At 35.4% G+C, this 20067-nt stretch overlaps 4 protein-coding genes across 4 annotated transcripts; 3 read left to right on the top strand and 1 right to left on the bottom strand.

Moving 5' to 3' along the window:
* Window positions 1-2829: 2829 nt before the first annotated feature.
* On the bottom strand, window positions 2830-4893 carry nitr9 (novel immune-type receptor 9). Its single transcript, XM_039659294.2, has 4 exons — window positions 4059-4893; window positions 3625-3969; window positions 3120-3470; window positions 2830-3039 (listed from the first exon to the last, which is right to left on the bottom strand). Exons 1-4 carry the CDS (start codon window positions 4093-4095, stop codon window positions 2882-2884), a joined length of 891 nt encoding a protein of 296 aa, XP_039515228.2. The 5' UTR covers window positions 4096-4893; the 3' UTR covers window positions 2830-2881.
* A 1883-nt stretch (window positions 4894-6776) lies between these two features.
* Window positions 6777-9714, top strand: LOC120469959 (uncharacterized). The gene is made up of 6 exons (XM_039659295.2): window positions 6777-6848; window positions 6999-7346; window positions 7425-7502; window positions 7653-7805; window positions 7937-7971; window positions 9348-9714. Exons 1-6 carry the CDS (start codon window positions 6806-6808, stop codon window positions 9450-9452), a joined length of 762 nt encoding a protein of 253 aa, XP_039515229.2. The 5' UTR covers window positions 6777-6805; the 3' UTR covers window positions 9453-9714.
* Window positions 9715-9812: 98 nt separating this feature from the next.
* On the top strand, window positions 9813-13774 carry LOC120469961 (uncharacterized). Its single transcript, XM_039659297.2, is given in 7 exon segments — window positions 9813-10046; window positions 10207-10557; window positions 10757-10807; window positions 10927-11076; window positions 11286-11317; window positions 12146-12186; window positions 12188-13774. Coding segments are annotated over 7 exon segments (729 nt in total). The 5' UTR covers window positions 9813-10003; the 3' UTR covers window positions 12249-13774.
* Window positions 13775-17245: 3471 nt separating this feature from the next.
* nitr12 (novel immune-type receptor 12) lies at window positions 17246-19109 on the top strand. The gene is made up of 6 exons (XM_039659290.2): window positions 17246-17386; window positions 17474-17827; window positions 17906-18262; window positions 18340-18468; window positions 18766-18812; window positions 18891-19109. Exons 1-6 carry the CDS (start codon window positions 17317-17319, stop codon window positions 19017-19019), a joined length of 1086 nt encoding a protein of 361 aa, XP_039515224.2. The 5' UTR covers window positions 17246-17316; the 3' UTR covers window positions 19020-19109.
* Window positions 19110-20067: the final 958 nt, after the last annotated feature.

Here is a 20067-nt window from a genome sequence, read left to right as displayed (position 1 = left end):
ATGGCAATATTTGTTAAAAGGGATAAAATGGTACATTGAAAGTGTTGTTTTTGTTACACGGGCGCCGCCATGTTGGATTTCAACATTCGACTACGTCACTGGCATGGTAAGCCACTCCGTTGCCTACCCGCACCAGCAGAGCAGCCGTAGCTTGTAAACAGTCTGAGGCGCGCTGACATGGCTGAGGAAACAGATTTTTTAGCGACACACTATTTAGAGATGTGTACTTTCGTCAATGAGTACATGAAACGTCTGACAATGTCTGCATGAAATGTTTTATTTACACAAGTTACAAGTTCAACGCATCACGTTAACGTTACACGAATCCTTGATATTCGGCTGAGGGGAAAAATCCCTGATGTATAACATTAGTTCACTGTAAAGGATGGTATTCTCCTTCCTAAATGCACTCTCGCACATAGAGTGAACTGCCAGTACGCTGTTAATCTAAACAATCTGAGAAAAGTGTAACAAGTTAGCCCAGGCTAGTCGCCTATTCGTAAAATCCCCTGCTACTGATGGGGCGTTCGCGTCTCAGCTCGGACATCCATAGCCTCCACCAACACGTTTCTCTCACCGAACAGCATCCGAAATGAACGTATTTCGCCGATCCGTTCTTTTTTTGCCGATCAATAAATGTTCCAGGTTGACCTCTCTGCAACAGATCGGCTCATTCTACACAGCGCTCGCGCCCACAGTGACTTCCCCCCAAACGATCCTGTACTGCAAGTGAAGCCTGAAACTGATCGTCCTCCATGTGGTGGTAGTCAGACACTACCGGCCTGTCCCTCATGGGCTCAAATGCGTAATCCATGCCGTTAAAAGTGCTCATTTTCGTCTGTGTATAAAGGACCTGCAGCTGTTGTCTATGGAGCTCCGCGGGTCCTACCATGCCAGTGACGTCATCGAAATTGCCAGCGCTAGCAAGCGCAATTTTGCGTTGCTTAAAAAAAGCGATATTAATATTTTTTATTAAAATATTTATTGTAATGTACTTTTAATTGTCATAAACAACATGTTTTCATCGTCGATTTTTTTCAGTTCAGTTCATCTTTAAGGGAACACAAAACATTTGCGAGAGAACCTGAAAACAATAAAATATTTTTTCTCCCATCTCATTTCCCCCCCCCCCCCCCCATCTCAATCCCTTTCGGGATTCAGTAGCTCCTCATGTGACCAACAACAAAAACAAACAAATTTACATTATGGGATGCAAATGTTACTAACTTTTGTCCCTGAGGATTGTGCCAATATGTATTGTGGTAGATTTTTCTCCCACACACGTGATTTAGTGTGTGCTTGACACCTGATTATATTATACTCAGTTGAGTTACCTCTGAACATGTGGGTTGACGCCTAAGCCACAGTCTAACCCCACCAGTGTCGAACGACGCCTCGCCCCTTATTGAACACTAGCACTCGAGAATAAGGTCTCTTATGTTCTTAACTCACTCACACTATCACTTGGTAGTAAGGTCTCTAGTTTTTCACTAAATAACTTGCTTTCTAGCTAACCTGCTGCTCAGAATTAATAAACAGACAGACTTCAGCAAATTTCCTCTGAATGCTTTAATCATGGCCGGGAGAGTTCTCAGAGCAGTTCCTCAAAGAATCTCCCCCAAGAAGAATAATACATCACTGCTGGAGGATCTCAGACAAATTTCAGAGGAAATCCCACCAGTAAACCTGACAGTTTTTATATAAAAAGGAGAATGGGCAAAAATGACATGAAACATTACAACAATTTTCCCACAATTTGATTGTTTGTTAATAGACAAGACTTCTTGTTGCATAGTGCCTTTTTGCTATATTTGTTATTTTTAAAGGCACACAACCAAAGTGATGAGCTTACAGTGATTAAAAAAAAACTTAAAGGGATACTCCAGGGATACTCCAACTCCCCCAGAGTTAAACGTTTGAGTTTTACCGTTTTCTAATCCATTTCAGATGATTTTCTGATATTTAGAAGAATATCAGTAACCAGACAGTTTCTGGTCTCATTCCATAGTAGGAAAAAAATATACTATGGAAGTCAATGAGACCAGAAACTGTCTGGTTACTGATATTCTTCTAAATATACAACGCATTCTCACCCCAAGGCGTCACCTTTGACCATGCTTCAATATTTGACGTTTTAGGCGCTCTTTAGCGTCACTTACATGACGCGATCCTACGGCGTCATCTAACTGATGCTAAAGGAAAGCGTCTGTTAGAGGACGCGGTTAGGTTTAGGTGTGGGGTGGGGATAGGGTACACGCGATCCTAGGGCGTCATCTTACTGACGCTAAAGGGCGCCTAAAGCGTCAGATATTGAAGCATGTCCAAATGCTTCCCAAGGCGTCAGTTAAGTGACGCCTTGGGGGTGAGAATGGGCTGAAATATAAGAAAATCAGCTGGATGGATTCGAAAACGGTAAAACCCAACTGTTTAACTCTGGGGGAGTTGTAAAATGAGCCTATTTGCAAAAAAAGTGGAGTATCCCTTTAAATTAAATACATTAATTCTTTTTGATATTGACAGCTGTATGGGAGATTATTTTACTATTTTATAAGAGCTACTAATTACTTTAACAGTTAAACTAATCAAGAGCAAAATTAAAAATATAAATGTGTGTATATATTACATGATATCAATTTTGTATATTTTGACCAGTTTTAAAGCTTTATTATATTTTTGTTCCTGAATCAGCTTTTTTTGGATCAAAAATCTTACTAAAAGTCTTACTACAAACTGACGTTTTGATCCATCCAGATCAAAATCAAGATTTTTTTTTTTTGACCAAACCGTGTTCAAGATTTGATTCAATCCAATTGTGGAAATCAGATCAGATTATTTTTGAACAACTGGTTCCTGGTCTTCCCTCTGGTCGGGTTAGTCAATCTCAGAAAGCCATGGGAGATGGAGAACAGGCCTCTTTTGACATTCTTTTCAAATTCATGCAGTACCAAACAGCAACTATGACAATAGTGATTAAAAGAATGGCTGTTCTAACAATGGAAAGGAGAACAAAAGTCATCATCTGTTCTGTGGAATCGGCACCTGAAAAAATACAAAAATTTTAGGTAAAGTATTAACACTTCAAAAAAGTGCCACTCCCCATTCATTCTTGAAAAACATACCTATAATGTCCAGTTTGTTTCCGTTCCCAAACAGCATCTCCCCACATGCAGCAACAGAGCAGTAGTAAGTCCCAGCATCAGACTGCCTGAGCTCCTTCTTAGAGAAGCTGTAGACGCATCTACGTGCTCTGAACCCGGCTTCAGAGATCCAATCACACTGATCAACACTCGTTCCATGTGCCCTAATAACTCTTGGTTGAGATTCTTCAGATTCATGTATAATCCAGTACACGCTGTGGTTTCCAACACAGTTCTGATTTAAAACTGTGCATGTTAGATTCACTGAATCTCCAGATTTTGAAAGATTTTCAATGAAAGCGTTTGATTTTATGACGGTGTTCCTTTTTAACCCTGTATGAAAAAAGGTTATATATTCATGAAGAACGCATATTAACATATTAAGCAAGTTTTATGTAAGACATTATGAACTACTCATTACTCAACTATTATAAATACTCATTATATTAAAAACAATTAAATTATAGGTAATCAAAACTATAAATACCTTCAACCATCAACTCTGTGCCTTCGACGAATTCCATTACGTTGGAATAAGCGCTTCCACAATAGTATGTTGCAGAATCGGAGATCTGGATGTTTCTTATCACCAAATGATGCATACCCTTTTCATTCAGCACAGAGAAGCGTGAATTATTCTCGAAATTATGGTAAAACCTGGCCTTATTATCATACTTGTAAATGGTGGAGATGAGCCTGGGATTCTGTCCAGGTTCATGCTTGTACCATGAGAAGTGCATGGCTATTTGGCTCTGGTAAACGCAAGGTAAACGAATTGTTTCTCCCGGTTTAGCAAACACAGATGGGTTATTCGGGTGTGTTGCAGTAAGACCTAAAACATGAAAAATAACAAGAAAACTATTGTTTTGCTTAAATACCTAAAACCATTTAAGTTTTGACATTAAATAGAGTTCAACTCACCAATTAGAAAGAGAAGGAAAACTCCAAAGTGGATCATATCTGGATGTATTTATCCTGTTTCCAAATGAGTGCAAAACAGGTGAGTGATGACTCAATGAACATCACCGGAGAAGTAATGAACAATGTGAACGGATGTGTTGTGTTTGTCAAAAAAGTGCTGAACCAGATTCCCCCCCACTGACCTTTTCCTACAAACTTGATTTCATATTATATGTTTTTACTACTGAGACAATTCCTCAAGAGTAGCACCAGTTGTCGCCGTCAGTAAAGACAGTTTACATGTACAACTTAAATAGGTTTGAAATAAATCTCTTTCTGTGCAACTTACAGTAAATAGGTTTGAAAGAAGAATGTTTCTGGAAAAGTACTTCTCAAAAATGTAAAAGACAAAGGCAGTGTGCTAGATGTGGTTTTCTGCTGGTCATGCGGTAACTTGACCTTCTTAAGTTCTACGTAAGTGGTTCTTGATTACACAATGAAGAGAAATAAACATGTGATCACTAAAGTGTGCTGTCATCAAAACTGCGATCTGACAGGGTATAAATGTGTGAATGTCCAGCATCTCTCGACAATATTGTCAGGTGGGTCTGATATTAATCGAGCTCCTTTTAAGAAGCTTCATTAAAACATCAATGAAGAACTTAATTACACTGCTCAGATCTATAAAGACCACAACAAAAATCACTCACATGCAGTAGTCCGATAGCCTTGTGGCTTCACACGCACACGTGCATCACAAGACCGCTAGTGTGGCAAAATTCCTTTTATCTTTTTGAATAGCCTGAAACATCATCACTTGAGCCATTCAAATTCCTGCATGATACCTCACTGGTCCGATGTCCAAGTTTTATAGCATTAACTGAACGTTATGTCCTGTAAAAGTTTGAATTCCTTGTTTTAAACTACTACAAGCTTCATGTCTGATCTGATGCAAAATCTTTTCTTTTTTCCTGTTGTTTTTTTTTTGTACTTGTGTATCTCATCTTGCAAAATATTTAAGAATTTTTATGTCTGAAGTAAAAATCGAGTATGGCATACTTAAAGATGATTTCATCAGAATTGGTATTTTCTCAGAGTTTTTAAATAAATATAAATTTAAAAAAAAAAAATGTGCAAAGAATGAATAAATGCGAATGAAAAACAATTCCATGAATACATATACACATATTACCAATGCCCAATTGTGCAAAATATTTTTTTAAGAATAAAATTAACCCTTTAGTGATAATGCGCATATGACCAATGATCTCTTTGCAACCTTTAAACTCGGCATACATGAAACAGAAGTTGCAGTAATCTTTTCTTCCCTAGTATTTAGATGTATATCTCAGTGAAAAGACTTCTCAAATAAGAAAAAAAGTAAAGAAGAACTTGATTTTGTCCGTGGGGAATTGATTTGGATGGTTGTGGTTTGCTATTGGTTGATCTCATATGTGTGACAGGTTGTCCCGCCCTTGAAACAAAAACCACATCATCAGAAAAGAGATGTTGTTGCAAGTGAACTGGGAAGTTATTTTAATGAAAGATTATGATGGCACATTATTTTATTTATCTTTTAAACCATATCTTTTATTTAACCATTTAAATACTGCCATATTCAATTAAAAAAAACAATAAAAAAAACAAGAAGTGTCATTTTTGAGTTCATGTCCATCTCCAACATACATATTTATGATAATTTTCTAACAACTATCATCTGGGTGATTTTAGTGGTGCAAAGAATTCTGTACAAAAAAAGAATTTGCATTTGCATTAGCATCAACCAAATGTGCAATCTTATACTCACCCACCATCCAGCAGTGTTTTTGTAGACCAAAGGCTATGATTTTAAAAACCACTAGGGGGCTACAGTGAGGGATGGCAGACTAGAAGGATGGCATACTCAGACTTGCTAATTAGATGCTTTATCTTGAACCCACATTTGTACTACAATGGCTTGATTAAAAAAAAAGTGCAAATAAGAATGCTGCGAAAATTAACATGTAATGCATACTGAAAAAAATACTTTCATTTGACTTGCAAAGGTGCATTTGGAAGCTCACATGCTGCTACTAAAGGCCCAATGCACATTATTGACTGGAACATCATATTTAGTTCAGCAGGCTTGAAAACTGGTCTTTAAGACATTAATCAGGATACATTTAAAAACAGCATTTTCATTTCAAAACACTCTCCGCCCACACTAGCGTTTTCAAGCATTTTCCAAAAGTTTCTCGTACACACGGAAACATTGGGAAACGTTAAATTCATCCCCCTGTGCATGCGTAAACCGTCAATAATAAAAACGCTGTCTCAGTGTGGACGGAAAGCCAAAACGGAGAGAAAAAGATGTGTTTTCAAATGAAAACTTAGTGTGGACAAGGCCTAAAGTACACAATGGGTTCCTTTAGGCAAATAATTAACCAAATAGTGACATTTTGTGTACAGTATATATGCAATAGCAGAAAAGGTCAATTTACACGCGTAAAAATCATGAATAGGCCTTTATATATTATTCATTGACTATTTGCTGATTTAATCCATTCAGGAAATCCCAAACATTTTCAGAGCACTGAATAAAAGAAGACTTAACATGGTGCCTTCATCAGTACACTTTTTCTATCTGATTATGTTCTCTGTAGAAATTTCTTGTATCACAGCTCTAGATTTTTTTCAGGGGTGAAGACCACTCCTCCTGCTTATATATAAAACACATTGATATCGCCCACTTAATTTCCTCTTCAGCTCTGGTTTGACTCAGTGCACAAATGTTACGTATTTCAACAGCAGCATTATTGCTCTTTGGGACTGGTAAGATTTATCTACTGTAAACTACATTTCTATGATGGGGGAGACATGTAATAAAATCTTTCGGGAGTTATTCAAATGGGTATTTTAATGTAAAAATTATGTTTTTGTGGTGTACAATGGTTTTACTTCTTTTCTTTTTATGTTTTTCAGGTCTTCTCCAAGTAATGTTTTCTATAGCAAAGAAGGCTCAGCCAGGAGAAAGTGTCACTATGTGGTGTGCACATGATATACATGTTGCTGGGAACCTGTACTGGTTCAAACAAACAGACGGTAATGTACCGATTACTATTGTGTGGATGCTATACACCGAAAGTCTTCAGAAGGTAGAGCCAAATTATTCCAACACTTTCACAAAAGACCAAATTGGCATGAATCTGTTTAGAAAAAGCACAACCCTAACAATTAAGCATGCAAGTAGTTCTGATTCTGGCTTCTATTTTTGTGGAGCTATGGAATATCCTGTGAAATTTGGCAATGGAACCAAACTTGAAGTGAAAGGTAATCTTTTTTTTATCACAATATACTCACATGTTTATATAAAGTTTATAGCTATTTTTCTCATTTTGTTATAAATAGCTGTTGAAAAACACCATAGTTCAGATACCATTGTAAATGCCACAATGGAAAGTGAGAGCGAAGGAACTTCAAAAAAGGGTATGTTAATCATCTTAGTTTCTATTAAGTTGAAACTGCATGTGATTGATATTTCTCTAGGTAATTCATAAGGGGAAAAATAAGTTATTTGTGAAATCACTAAGTGGGGTAATAAATATTGCCAATTGAGAAATGTCCACTTTTTTACAGATGATGAGAAATCGCCCGTGTCTACTGAGGAGTGTTCTGGAGACATTTATTTCATGCTGACCCTCCTATTTGGTAGCATCATTTTTTTTACATGTATAATTCTGCTCCTTTTGGCGATTATCAGGCAACATAAAAGGCAGAAGCATAAAAAAGGTATAATATTTACAGCTGCTTAAACAGATCAATCACAAATGAAAATCAAATGAAAATTCAATGTGGAATGAATTCTTTAAAAAATGTATTCTCAACAGCAACTTGTTGTCTTTTTCTGTGCTTTGTGACAGCCGCTGAATGTCGAACACAACAGAACGTTGACAAGGTAAACTCACTGACTTCGATTATGTAACAGGCTAAATAAAACTTATTCAAAATATCTCAAAGAAGAAATGAGAACAAGCATATTTCTGTCTTTGTTCTGTTTCTTTCTGAAATCACTTTAGTGGGACACTGATTTTCTCCCAGATCACACTGTTTTTTTTTTTTTTTTTTTACCCTTTTATAAAGAACAAGATGACATTAAAGAAATGATTGGAAATTAATTACTGCTATGCTTCTCCATGTTGGGTAGAAATATTTATGATTTTGCCGACAATACATTTGCCTGTGTTCTGCCATTTAGTAAATTTAGTTGCGCATTAAAGAAAAAAAATATATTTGTGGTGTTGGTATTAACAACTATTTTGATTCTGAATAATATGTGACCCAGGACCACAAAACCAGTCACATGGTTATTTTTTTTTTTAAAAATTGAGATTTACACATCACCTGAAAGCTGAATTAATAAGCTTTCCATTGACATATGGTTTCATAGGATATGACGATATTGGCCGAACTATTTGAAAATCTGGAATCTGAGGGTGCAAAAAAAATTGAAACATTGAGAAAATCGCCTTTAAAGTTGTCCATTTATGTACGCGATTGTGCTGCATTCAGTCACAAAAATGAATGTTTTATATATTTACGGTATGAAATTTACAAAATTTCTTTATGGAACATCGAGGGCTTGGAGCCAGAGGGGCGTAAGTGGCATTTTGGGCGAATATGAGTTCTTTATATCAAAATAAAGGTCTCGATGAGCTCTATCCAATGGTGCCAAAATACCTATCTGAGATCAAACTCTTGAATAAAGCAACAAAAAGGCATATCTGACGTATTTGACTTTTTGTTTTTTTGAAAATGTTTTAGATCACGTTCATTGTGTTAATATGCCATATATTTTTTTACTTAAATACTCATTTCATGTAAGTATGCCTGTGGTTGCAATGTTTTTGGTTTAAGGTTAATAATACAGGTGATTGAAGCATGGTCAAAATTTTGTCTCTCCTGTAAAGTTTGTTAAAAGCCACTTACGCCCTTCTGGCTCCAAGCCCTCCTCATGATCTTTACTTAATATCCTAAAGGTTTTTGGCATAAAATAAAAAAATCAATAATTTTGACCCATACAATGTATTTTTGGCTATTGCCACACATATACCTGTGCGACATGTGACTGGTTTTGTGATCCAGGTTCACACAGTATTTCAAATTCTTTGGCTATTGGACATGAACTGTTGCTCTTTTTTTTGGCTGTAAAATTTATTTAGGGCAAAAATTAAGGAAAACAGGCTTGAGAATAAAATTGAAGACATCACATGATGAGATTTCTTTTTAGAATTTGTGATTAGAATCTTGAAAGACTTTTCTGCTTTTTTGCAGGAAAATGATTCAGTAGAATATGCTGCGGTGCATTTCTCAAACAAGAGATCTAAAACGTCAGGAAGACACCCTGAGGACTCAACTGTGTACACTGACACTACTTGAAACAACGTATTATTTGTAAATGAACTATGGTTTATTATCAACACCTAAACAATACCGCAGGTTTTTTTATTTATTTATATATTAATCATCGGAGGTCAAATGGTTAGGTAGAAAGCTCATGTTTCAACTGTGTATCACATTCTCCATCACACCCTGGGCCTTCAAGTTTAACTATTTGTGGGTGAGGTAAAATGTATCATGTAAATTGTATATATTATTCAGAAATGATCAATTAAAGACATGTTCATACGTAAGTGTCAAATATGCTTTTTTTTAGTTCTTTGTAAAGTTGATTTGGAAAATGTATTCTCAAAATTGCTTTGGAGAAACTCTGGGGAGCTAAAGCGTTAAACAAAACATAAAATCAATATATCTTATCAATAATGAAACTTCTTGTTTTGAACTGGCAACATGAGCTATGTAGTTGCCAGTTGATTGACAGGTCTGTCATAGTTTGGTGTTGACATAAGCCACACCCCCTCATATAAATAAAGAACATTGATTTCCTCATCTTAATTTCCTTGTTGGTACTAGTCTGATTCAGTACAGCAATGGTTCATATTATAATTTCAGCGCTGTTGATCTGTGGCATGGGTAAGCATTACCGTACTATAATTAATGCAAGTTAAGAATGAATAATTCTAGATTAATTAGCAAATATTAGGTGTGATATACACAGCCTTTTTGTGTGTCATCAATCTATGTGTTCTAAATATTAATATAAAGTTTTTTGTTATCCCTCTGTGGGTTTTAGGTTTGCTCACAGTGACAGCATCCCAGACAACCAATATATCAGCTCATCCAGGAGATAATATCACTCTCTGGTGTCAACACACCTTACAAATTGGAGAATACATGCACTGGTTCAAGCAAACAAACAGTGATGTACCTCTTAGTATTGTGCACATGTGGTTACCTTACAATATTGAAGCAGTGCCAACATATTTAAACGATTTTAAACCAGACCGTCTTGTGATGTCTCTGAACAGCAAAAACAGCTCCTTAAGTATTTTAAATGTGGATATTTCTGATTCTGGTCTGTACTACTGTGGTTGGGCTAGTCGGGGGATCACATTTGGTGATGGAAGGAACATAGACATTAAAGGTAATCTTTCTTTAGCAACAGCATGTAGAGGAACTGCTTGCCCACATTATGTACTGTATTGTAGAATAATATTAAAAATACAGATTTTTTTGCAAAGTACAGACATACAACCTTATGATTTCCAGACTGCAATTCAAAGTTGTGTTGATTTTCTAAATGACTCGTGCATGTATTTTTCAATTCTTCATTTATTGCATAGAGAGGACCATTACGAAACTGAATAATGAAACTTATAAAGTCACAAATAAAGGTGTTTATCATCTTCCTTTCTTTACCATGCATAACATCCATAATTCCAATACAAGTATGCTTTTATCTAGACTGAGTTTTGTTTGGGTAAAATGTTTTTTTTTATTTTACTTTTAACAGATCTTAAGAGGAGTCCAATTTCTGAAAAGTACTGTCCTGGACACATCTTTTATAAACTGACCTTTATTTTTGGTGGTATTGTTGTTGTTCTCATCATCATCATTCCTCTCACACTGTTCATTGTTAAGATCAGAAAAACACAGGAAAAAGGTAATAGAACATCTATTCAGTTCAAGAGACTTAATTCCAGTGTGAATGCTTTCACGTATTGGGTGTGAATGGCAAATAACTGCTGTGAAACTATTTTAATAAGATTGTGAGATGATAAAAAAAAATCAGCAAGTGTATTTAACTAATTATAATGGAAAACAAAATCTGGTTAAAAAACAGCTAAATGTCTCTTTCTCTTCTTGTCACAGAGGCTGATCAGCATGTAACACAACATCATGAGGTAAATATTACATAAATAAAATTATTTGATTACACGATGTAAAACATGATAAGCTCTCTCTCTCTCTCTCTCTCTCTCTCTCTCTCTATATATATATATATATAAATATAGATGTGTGGATAAGCTTATACAGTACATATTCTTGTAGAGTTGCAATTAAAGATCAGATTGACCCGTGTACAAAATGATTTGACTATATGTGCATCTCTGCTGTTTAAAGGAGTTCAAAAATCTGTAATCTATAAACTGACTTTTCTAATATCAATGTTTTAAAAGATTTCTGCAATGTCTAACATTCTTTAGGTGATTTTAAGTTTCTTGTTTGATGATATTTTACATACGGACTGCAGGCCTGCTTCTTTTTTCTGTTTAGTACTACCCATGTTCTTTAAAAAGGACTGCATGGTTGAAATGTTTTTTGTAAGAATCCAGATCTGTAGAACAGAACATTATAACAAAAATAAATATGATGTATTCTTAAATAAAGTAAAAAATCTTGGGTAAAAAATAAAAAGTATTTTGCATGGGTAAAATTAGCATGCGAACAAATCAGGAACAATTTCAGTTAAATTCCACTTTTCTTTTCCTGACTATTTCCCGAATTCCCACAACATCAGAATTACCACTGAATAATAAAATCTACGTAACAACACTAAATGTAGTTTGATGCTACTATAAGTCTATTTTATATATAATAACCTTTGCCTTCATTTTGCGAAACACAGAAGTGCATTTGAATTTTATTTAATAAGAGAAAATTATTTGAATTTAATAAGTGAAAGATTACAGTAGCTCTATTATTAAATGCATCTTTGTGATCGGTTGCAGGATCCTCATTCAACACTGTATGCAGCTCCACGGTTCTCAAAACAGAAACCCAGAAGAGCAGCCAGACATGCTGAGGAAACAGACGTTGTGTATTCTGCTATAGTCCAGCAATATGGTCCATTAGCCTAATTTTATGTTTACAAGCTAATATCAAGCTATATGTTTCATCAAGACTTTAATATTTATATGCTAATGCCATCAATTTGAAAGTGTATGTGGGCTCTGCAATGTTTAATATTTTTGATACAATAAAAGTTGTAAAATCATGTGAAAGTTCCAACACTATCTCACGACCAATTCGTACGAGTTCGACGCATGATTAAAAAGTGTCTAATTCGTACTAATTCGTACGACCTCACTCGTACTAATTCGTACGATTTGTCTAAACCCACGTGATGGTTAAGTTTAGGGGCGGGGTAAGGGGTAGGTCATTCGTACGAATTCATACGAATTGGCCAATTATGTACAAATATGTACGATTTAGCAAAATCGTATTAATTCGTACGAGTGAGGTCGTATGAATTGTTACGAATTAGCCACTTTTTAATCATTCGTCGAATTCGTACGACTTGGTCGTGGTTGGAAAGTTCTACTAAGAACTTTATTTTATCTGTTTATGTACTTCATCATTAAGATATGACCAGGCCCTTGCAGAAGAGGCGGGGGTTGTGAATGACATCATTTCCTATACAGACCCTGACAGGAAGAAGCTGTTCAGTGCAGAATGAGACGTGCCGAGGGGAACTTCAGTGGACCAGATTGCAAAGCTAAAAATATACATTGTTATAATAACTAAATCTATGCACACATTTCAAAACAATGTAGTATGTTAAGAGCAGCAACTGTATAGCCTGATCATGATGAACATTTTGATATTACTCATGACAATTAGCTGAACATGCTTTTTAAAAAAAAAAAAAAAAAAAGTGATGTGTAGACCATGTTCATAAAAAAAAAAAAAAATCATATAAAGGTTTTCTTAAATGTCTGCATGCTAGTGGGTGAACCTGTGCATCAAACAAGTGCATCACAGTTTGACTGTTTTCCACCCACCAGACTGACCCCCGGCTTCTCTCTCACACCCCTCACTGCTGCTAAACCACACATTCACGCTACATGCCTTTCACACTAGTTTCCATAACCACAGGCAAAATACCCCTTGTTTATAAGTGAGGTGACAAGCAAGCATGAAAAAAAATATATACTTGAGAATTTGATTATGAAACGATAATGAAAGTACAAAAAACTTTTAAATTAAGATGCAGATCTTTGTCAAAAATGAAAAATTCCCAAAACACATGGCATATTATTATTTTTATGTTTAATGCATATATAGTAGTTCCTTGTTATAGTTGTTTAAAATACTGCAGAATGCATGCAATGTTACAGACAGACTCAGATTGCAAACTAAAGCTGAAATGTGTGAAGAATTTAAAAGGTCATATGACATTTCAAAAAAAGTCCTTCAAATTGCTTGTATTGTGTATTAATTACTTCCCATGCTGATGGTGCTAAAAATAATCAAAGAAGTGAAAATAATTATGACGATACTAAAATCAAGACCACAATGGTTGTATATAACTATCTGCTTTGTGTATGACAGCCTTATTTTAGCAAAAATAAAACAAAAAACTTTTAAAATTGATTTCTGTTGGATTTCAGGGAATGTCACTGTTCCCCTATTGTATCATTTCAGGCCAAGCTCATTAACCCTAAAATGCAATAAGTAATAAATAAAAAACGATAAACACAATACGTACAATGAATGCTTCAAATTAACAAAGTACATTGTAACCTATTTTTACAGACTTTTAAACAATATTTCTCTTAATGCATAATACATTTTGTGTATCTGTGCAGAGCTGAAACTTATTTTCTTTGCTTGCAAGCACCATTATTTAACAGTCATATTGTGCTTTAATATAGTACTATGTCTTATTTCTATTATTATGTGTTAAAGGCTCAATATTTTCACAATGCACAGTTTAAGTTCTGCAGCTGCATGCATACCACTTGTTAGTTCCTTTCACATGTTGACTAATGGTTTCGGAAACCGACTTATGCCCACTAAATATATATATAAGACAATGAATTCAATCCACAGAGCATAGATTGCGGTCACCCTTTGTTTCTGAAAGTAACATAGAACAAACAAACAACCTTAAGCGCGCTTAGGTCTCAGTGGGTAAAAGTTTCCACTCATCCTCTTAATGCAGTGAAACCCAAGAGTCAAAGTAAAACACAGACAACTGTGATCTGGCTATGTTTAGAGTTTGTCCACTAGCATTACCTGCCAACCCTCCACAAGTGGTGATTATTCAAGAACCTTTATATTATCCTGTAATGTCATGCAGTGGCACAAAAATTGTATTGTACTTTAACATGCTAATAGATCATTTAAATTTGCTGTTATTGTCATTAACATAGGGAAATAATAATTGAAGTATTGTGACATTTAGGGGGAAATGATGAGAATATAAATGTGCTGTAATTGTTTGACAAAGGGGATGTGTCGTGAGTCTGTGTTTTTCTATTGACTGCACATAGGGGGCACTATTTCATTATTTGAAATGTTTTACAGGATACTATTGTTAGAGGTCATGTCAGTGGACTTGATTTTCGGTAATTTTAAATTAGGCATAGAAAGCATGCAAAATGTGTCAAACATCCATGCAAGGCTGAAATATCTGAAATAGATCATGTCTGGATGAGCTATAAGAAGAACTATGACAAAATTCAAATGTTTCCTATAAATACATTGTACTTCTATCTAGACTATAAATAAAATACAGTCATTAAACATTATTTTGTGAGTATGATGTTATTCGGGGTGCAATGGGTCGCCATTGATCCATGATCCGTGCTGATTAGGCCCCTCGGTTTGGCAGCATGTGATTCGCAGATTAATTCAGTATCACATCATTGCAGTACATGAGATCCAGGGGGTGGAGATGGATCCAGATCTAAGAGGTGGAGATTTGTAGGATTAGGGGTGGGGTTAGGGATCAGGGGCGGAGATGGGTAAGTTTAGGTATTTGTCAGGTGAGAGGAGTTTCCTCCCCCTGAATTTCGTGTTCTGCTGTGAGGACCATCTTGATTAATTGCCGAGTTTAACCATCTTTCAGTGAAAGTTTATAATTTGAATGTTTTTTCTTGACAATTTACACATTCAAGCGATTTAAAACAATTCAAGCACAAGAAGAGGTGAAAGGGAACTCTTTGGTTGAGAAAGAAATCAGATAGACTTGTTGTTTGACTACTGCGCTCTGTTACCAGTAGTCATGGCCTCCTAGGTAGGGTTGGGTATCGAGAATCGAGTATCGATTGGAACCGGGACTAACTTTTCGTTTTTCCCGGAATCGTTCAAAAGTTAAAATTTCAATTTCTAGTTTCGATATTCACAGTCTGCCGAGCGGAAGAAGAAACCGCTGAACAACACCAACGAAGAAGCGTCTACCGGAAGTGTTGGCATAACCGCGCGAGTCGAACATGAGTAGCTTACGTCGGCGGTCCAAAGTGTGGCTTCACTTTTCTAAAAATTCACGAAATCTCGGCAAAATGCAAAATTTGTGACAAGTATCTGTGACAGAAGGAGTATTTCCTTCAGAAAGACCGTTGGTTAGCAAGGTTAGCTAAACTTTTTTGACCCTGCCTCTTAAAAGAATCGAAATCGAGAATCGTTAGGAACCGGAATCGAAACAAGGAATCGGAATCAGAATCGTTCAAATTCAAACGATACCCAACCCTACTCCTAGGGCAGCGAAACAAGTGCATTCTGGGAGTTGTTGTCTTTCATCCACATAAGCCAAAAATACATTTTCTGGCTTTTCTCAGTCTAGAAAGCTCCAAATTCAAAACTAATTTCAACATAAATGACTCATTTTAAATACACATTCATCTTTCCAGAGGTGAAGTATCCCTTTAAAGTGACAGCAGCCTATACAAATCTGCTGCTGTCATTAATGTTAATCAAACAACAAAACACATCTTTAACAAAGATGAATCTATATTTAAATACAGAAAATAGTGTTGTTACATCCGTTGCACACATACTCCGTTTGCAGTTTTCTATTCATTGACTCGTTGGGTTCTCTTACCTGCAATATGCCCTTTAAAGTGACAGCGCATAGTTTGTGGTCAAAATGAACACAAATTGACATCAAAATTTAGCAATTTAATCATAAATGCATTTAATTAGAAAAAATGTAGTAATCTCACCATAACTGCATTGAATTAAATACTACTATTTTCACAATCATCTTTTTACTTTAATACCGGAGTAAAGCACGGAAAACTACAATTTACTTCATCAAGGCGACATAATGAACGACACTCGTCTCATTCGTGGAGGTGGAAAAACAAGTTATTTGTGACTGTAAAAAGATTTAAATTATGTAAAAGAAAATGGAAATTTCTGTCAATTTTAAGTTTTAATTTAAAATGTTTGTGATTTTAATATAAGTACATGGTTAAATGTTACCACTTGCTTGAGAAACTTAATATACATTTTATATAGAAGTAGCCTATGCATTGAATAGCATAATACGTTGTTTAAATTGTGTTTAAACGTCAATTAAAGAGTGTGTGTACAAAGAGTGTATAACTTTGTTATATTAAATTCATCTATGCTTATAATTTGTGTATTTGATCTTATTTTATTACTAGCTGTTCATTTGTCTTTAACAATGTTTAATTATTAAAAACTAGATTTTTGCAATGTTCAGTGAGCTTTAAGTAATTAATTAAAATCAAAGTAACATTAATTTTTCTTTTTTTTTCCAAAATCCATGACTCAAAAAACGTAATATGATGCGAACCGTGAGTTTAGTGATCCGTTGCACCACTACTGCTTATCAATATGGTTGAGTAAATAACACTGGGCCTGTTTTTTTATTCTGTGCTTGCTGTTTAAGAAAGAAAATAAAAGCTCAAAAACTACTGAAAATTAGAGTTCACAAAGATTAAATATTACCAGTTGATCATAACACAAGATTCACAGAGACTCCAATCATAAGTAAAAAAGCAAAAGATTAGCATGCTATATGTCAGACAGCCTGAACGGAAAAATCACAACAGCCAATCAGACCCATCATCTAAATTTAGAAAAACAAGGCTTGACTCCTCTAAACCTAGGCGTTTCACACCCACACGTCTTACGAACGCTCCATGAGATGTTACCAAATGCACAGAGAACCTCAACTATGTTAAAACTTCTGATTTTTTTGCTACTCTTTAGGACAGGTGTGTTTGCTCTGGAAGAGAGATAAATCTTACCTTATATTTCTTCTGATCTGCTCTGAAGGTCCTGCGTGTGCTTTTTCTTCTCAGGCTTCATCACATCTGCTGGTGTCGTTCAAAAGAAAGTCCTGGAGACCTTCGCTGCGGGTGAAACTATAACTTTAGAGTGCTTGTTACCTGAAGAGCAAGAGAACTACCTCTCCTGGTTCAAGCAATCTCTGGGAGAAGCTCCAACATGCATCCTCAGTCTCTATGCTGACGCTTTAACGCCAACGTTTTATGGAGACTTCAAGCTCGACACAAGATTGACAGCTGTAAAGAAAAATAATTATTTTACTTTGACTATAAAAGACTTAAAGCCATCAGACACTGGAATCTATTACTGCGGTGCTCGTGACTATGATCATATAACTTTCGGTAATGGACTGTTTTTAAACTATAAAGGTAAGCAAACCTAGCAAAACTATATATATAAAGTATATAATGCATATACAGTAATGTGTAATCCTATTCTAATTTTAGGGGTAAAAACAAGACAACATCACGTTAAGCAGTTTTTATCAGCAGTGAACTCGAGCACTTCTGTAAAAGAAGAGTTTAACCCAGGAGACTCTGTGAATCTTCACTGTACTGTTATCACTGAAAGATGTGAGGGGAATCACAGTGTCTACTGGTTTAGACATGAATCAGGAGACACACATCCAGGAATCCTTTACAGAAATGATCAATGCAGTAAGAGCTCTGAGAAAGATTCCCATACACAGTCTTGTATCTACACTCTCCCCAATCTCAGTTTAACTGACGCTGGGACTTACTACTGCGCTGTGGCCATGTGTGGAGAGATACTGTTTGGAAATGGAAGTAGGCTTGAAATTGGAGGTGAGAAAATTCTTTATATGCGATACATTAAATCATCTTAATTGCTGTTTGAATATTTAGACTTTTTTAAATCTTAGAACCAAATTCGGAGTTGTCCTGGACTGACTTAAAGGTCACAGCTTTGGTAGTCACAAATATATTGTGCTTGGTGATCATCGCTATCCTTCTATGTAAGAGAGCACAAAAACAACAAGAAACATTTTCTGGTAAGCCATTTGCATTTTAAGAATATTGAGATCAGATTGCATGATAATGTTGATTATTAGAGCATTACTGACACTGATTATATTACATTTTAAAAAAGTATACATAAAAGTATTACTGTCATTAACAAAAGATGAAATTAAATCAACCTGAATTCAATGTTCAATTGTAAAACACAACAAAATGTTGATTTTATCATTGTGAGGTTTGATTACTTGAGTACTTACTGCAAAAAACACAAAATGTGTAAATATCATGTCATAACTTAAAAGAAAGTATATTCTGCACATTCTTTGCAGAAACCCAGCCATTACAAACAACACTTTCTTCGTCTCCTGCTAATGAGGTAAAATTAAAAATATATGACATTGCTTTGTTTTATTAATTTATCTATGTGTATTGAGTACGTTGGTGTTGGTTTTAGGGTGTACCAGTGGAGCTCAGTTACGCAGCGGTACATTTCCCTGGAAGAAATGCAAACAGACACGAGACTGAAAGAAGTGCATGCACAAATGTAGTGTACTCAGCTGCTAGAGATTACAGTAGTAAATAATAATTCTGTGATGTAACATTTAAATGAATGATGCAAAGTTGTATCTGATGTACTGTATCTTAATGGTGTTGTGCGCTCTAATAAAAGAAATGCCATTGCCTTACAAAAACTTGATTCTATTATTATCCACAACAAGCCTAACAGTTATAAACACTGAATGACTTTTTAAAGTGAAGTTTTAAATTCATTGGTGGAAAAACATTTCATGAAATGTATTTCTAGTTGCTGAGAGCCTTATTCTTTCTCAAAGAAATGTCTTATATTAGTGAACTTGTGATCAGAGAATCAAAACTGAAATATTGCAATTTACCAGTGTTGTAGTCGAGACCACCTCACTCGAGTCCGAGTCGACACCGAGACGAGAGAGAGTCGAGTCCGAGTCAAGACAGAGTCCATAGAGAGTCGAGTCCGAGACCAGAGACGGTCGAGTCCGAGTCGAGACCGAGACCAGTGAGGGTTGATTACCTAATTTACTTTTATTTACTTAGAGAAATCCTTTTTTTTTTTTTTTTTTACTGAATTTACTTGGAGTTTAAAAAATATGATCAGTTTAGGGTAAAAAGGCCACATAGTAGGTGGTGTTAAAAGTAATTTTATTACAATTTGTCATGCGCAGTTGCGCACTAGAAAATCACCAATCACTGGGCGTGTCAATCAATTTAAAGAAATATTTTATTAATATACATTAATAATCATGAAAAATATTTTTAATTGAACTCGATTGGACTCGGGAATAATTCCGAGTCCTAAAAAAAAAAATGTTCGAGTACAAGTCAATTCCGAGTCCAAATGGACACGAGTCCATGACAAGACCAAGACCATTAAAATATGGTCTCGAGACCGAGTACGAGACGAGTCCGAGTCTCGAGTACTACAACACTGCAATTTACATTACTATGTTAATGACTAAGAGGGGCAAAATACAACTACACTTAAAGGGATTCACTTTGAAATTAATTTTTGATATGTTTTAGCTTACCTCAAGGGCATCCAAGATGTAGGTGTCTTTGTTTCCATAATATTTTCAATTTTGACATTTTTCAGTCAA

Source organism: Pimephales promelas, chromosome 1, assembly GCF_988280905.1.
Source record: "Pimephales promelas chromosome 1, fPimPro1.hap1.1, whole genome shotgun sequence".
NCBI classification, from domain to species: domain Eukaryota; kingdom Metazoa; phylum Chordata; class Actinopteri; order Cypriniformes; family Leuciscidae; genus Pimephales; species Pimephales promelas.
Note: the sequence above shows the minus strand (reverse complement) of the source record. Positions and strands in the feature narration are given on the sequence as shown.

Coding starts and splice junctions, on each gene's coding strand:
- nitr9 (XM_039659294.2), bottom strand. CDS start 4,095: ATGATCCACTTTGGAGTTTTCCTTCTCTTTCTAATTG. Junction 3,970..4,058: donor TTTCCTTCTCTTTCTAATTG/GTGAGTTGAACT, acceptor TTCATGTTTTAG/GTCTTACTGCAACACACCCG. Junction 3,040..3,119: donor AAACAAACTGGACATTATAG/GTATGTTTTTCA, acceptor GTATTTTTTCAG/GTGCCGATTCCACAGAACAG.
- LOC120469959 (XM_039659295.2), top strand. CDS start 6,806: ATGTTACGTATTTCAACAGCAGCATTATTGCTCTTTGGGACTG. Junction 6,849..6,998: donor ATTATTGCTCTTTGGGACTG/GTAAGATTTATC, acceptor TATGTTTTTCAG/GTCTTCTCCAAGTAATGTTT. Junction 7,972..9,347: donor CACAACAGAACGTTGACAAG/GTAAACTCACTG, acceptor GCTTTTTTGCAG/GAAAATGATTCAGTAGAATA.
- nitr12 (XM_039659290.2), top strand. CDS start 17,317: ATGTTACCAAATGCACAGAGAACCTCAACTATGTTAAAACTTCTGATT. Junction 17,828..17,905: donor ACTGTTTTTAAACTATAAAG/GTAAGCAAACCT, acceptor TTCTAATTTTAG/GGGTAAAAACAAGACAACAT. Junction 18,813..18,890: donor CTTCGTCTCCTGCTAATGAG/GTAAAATTAAAA, acceptor TGTTGGTTTTAG/GGTGTACCAGTGGAGCTCAG.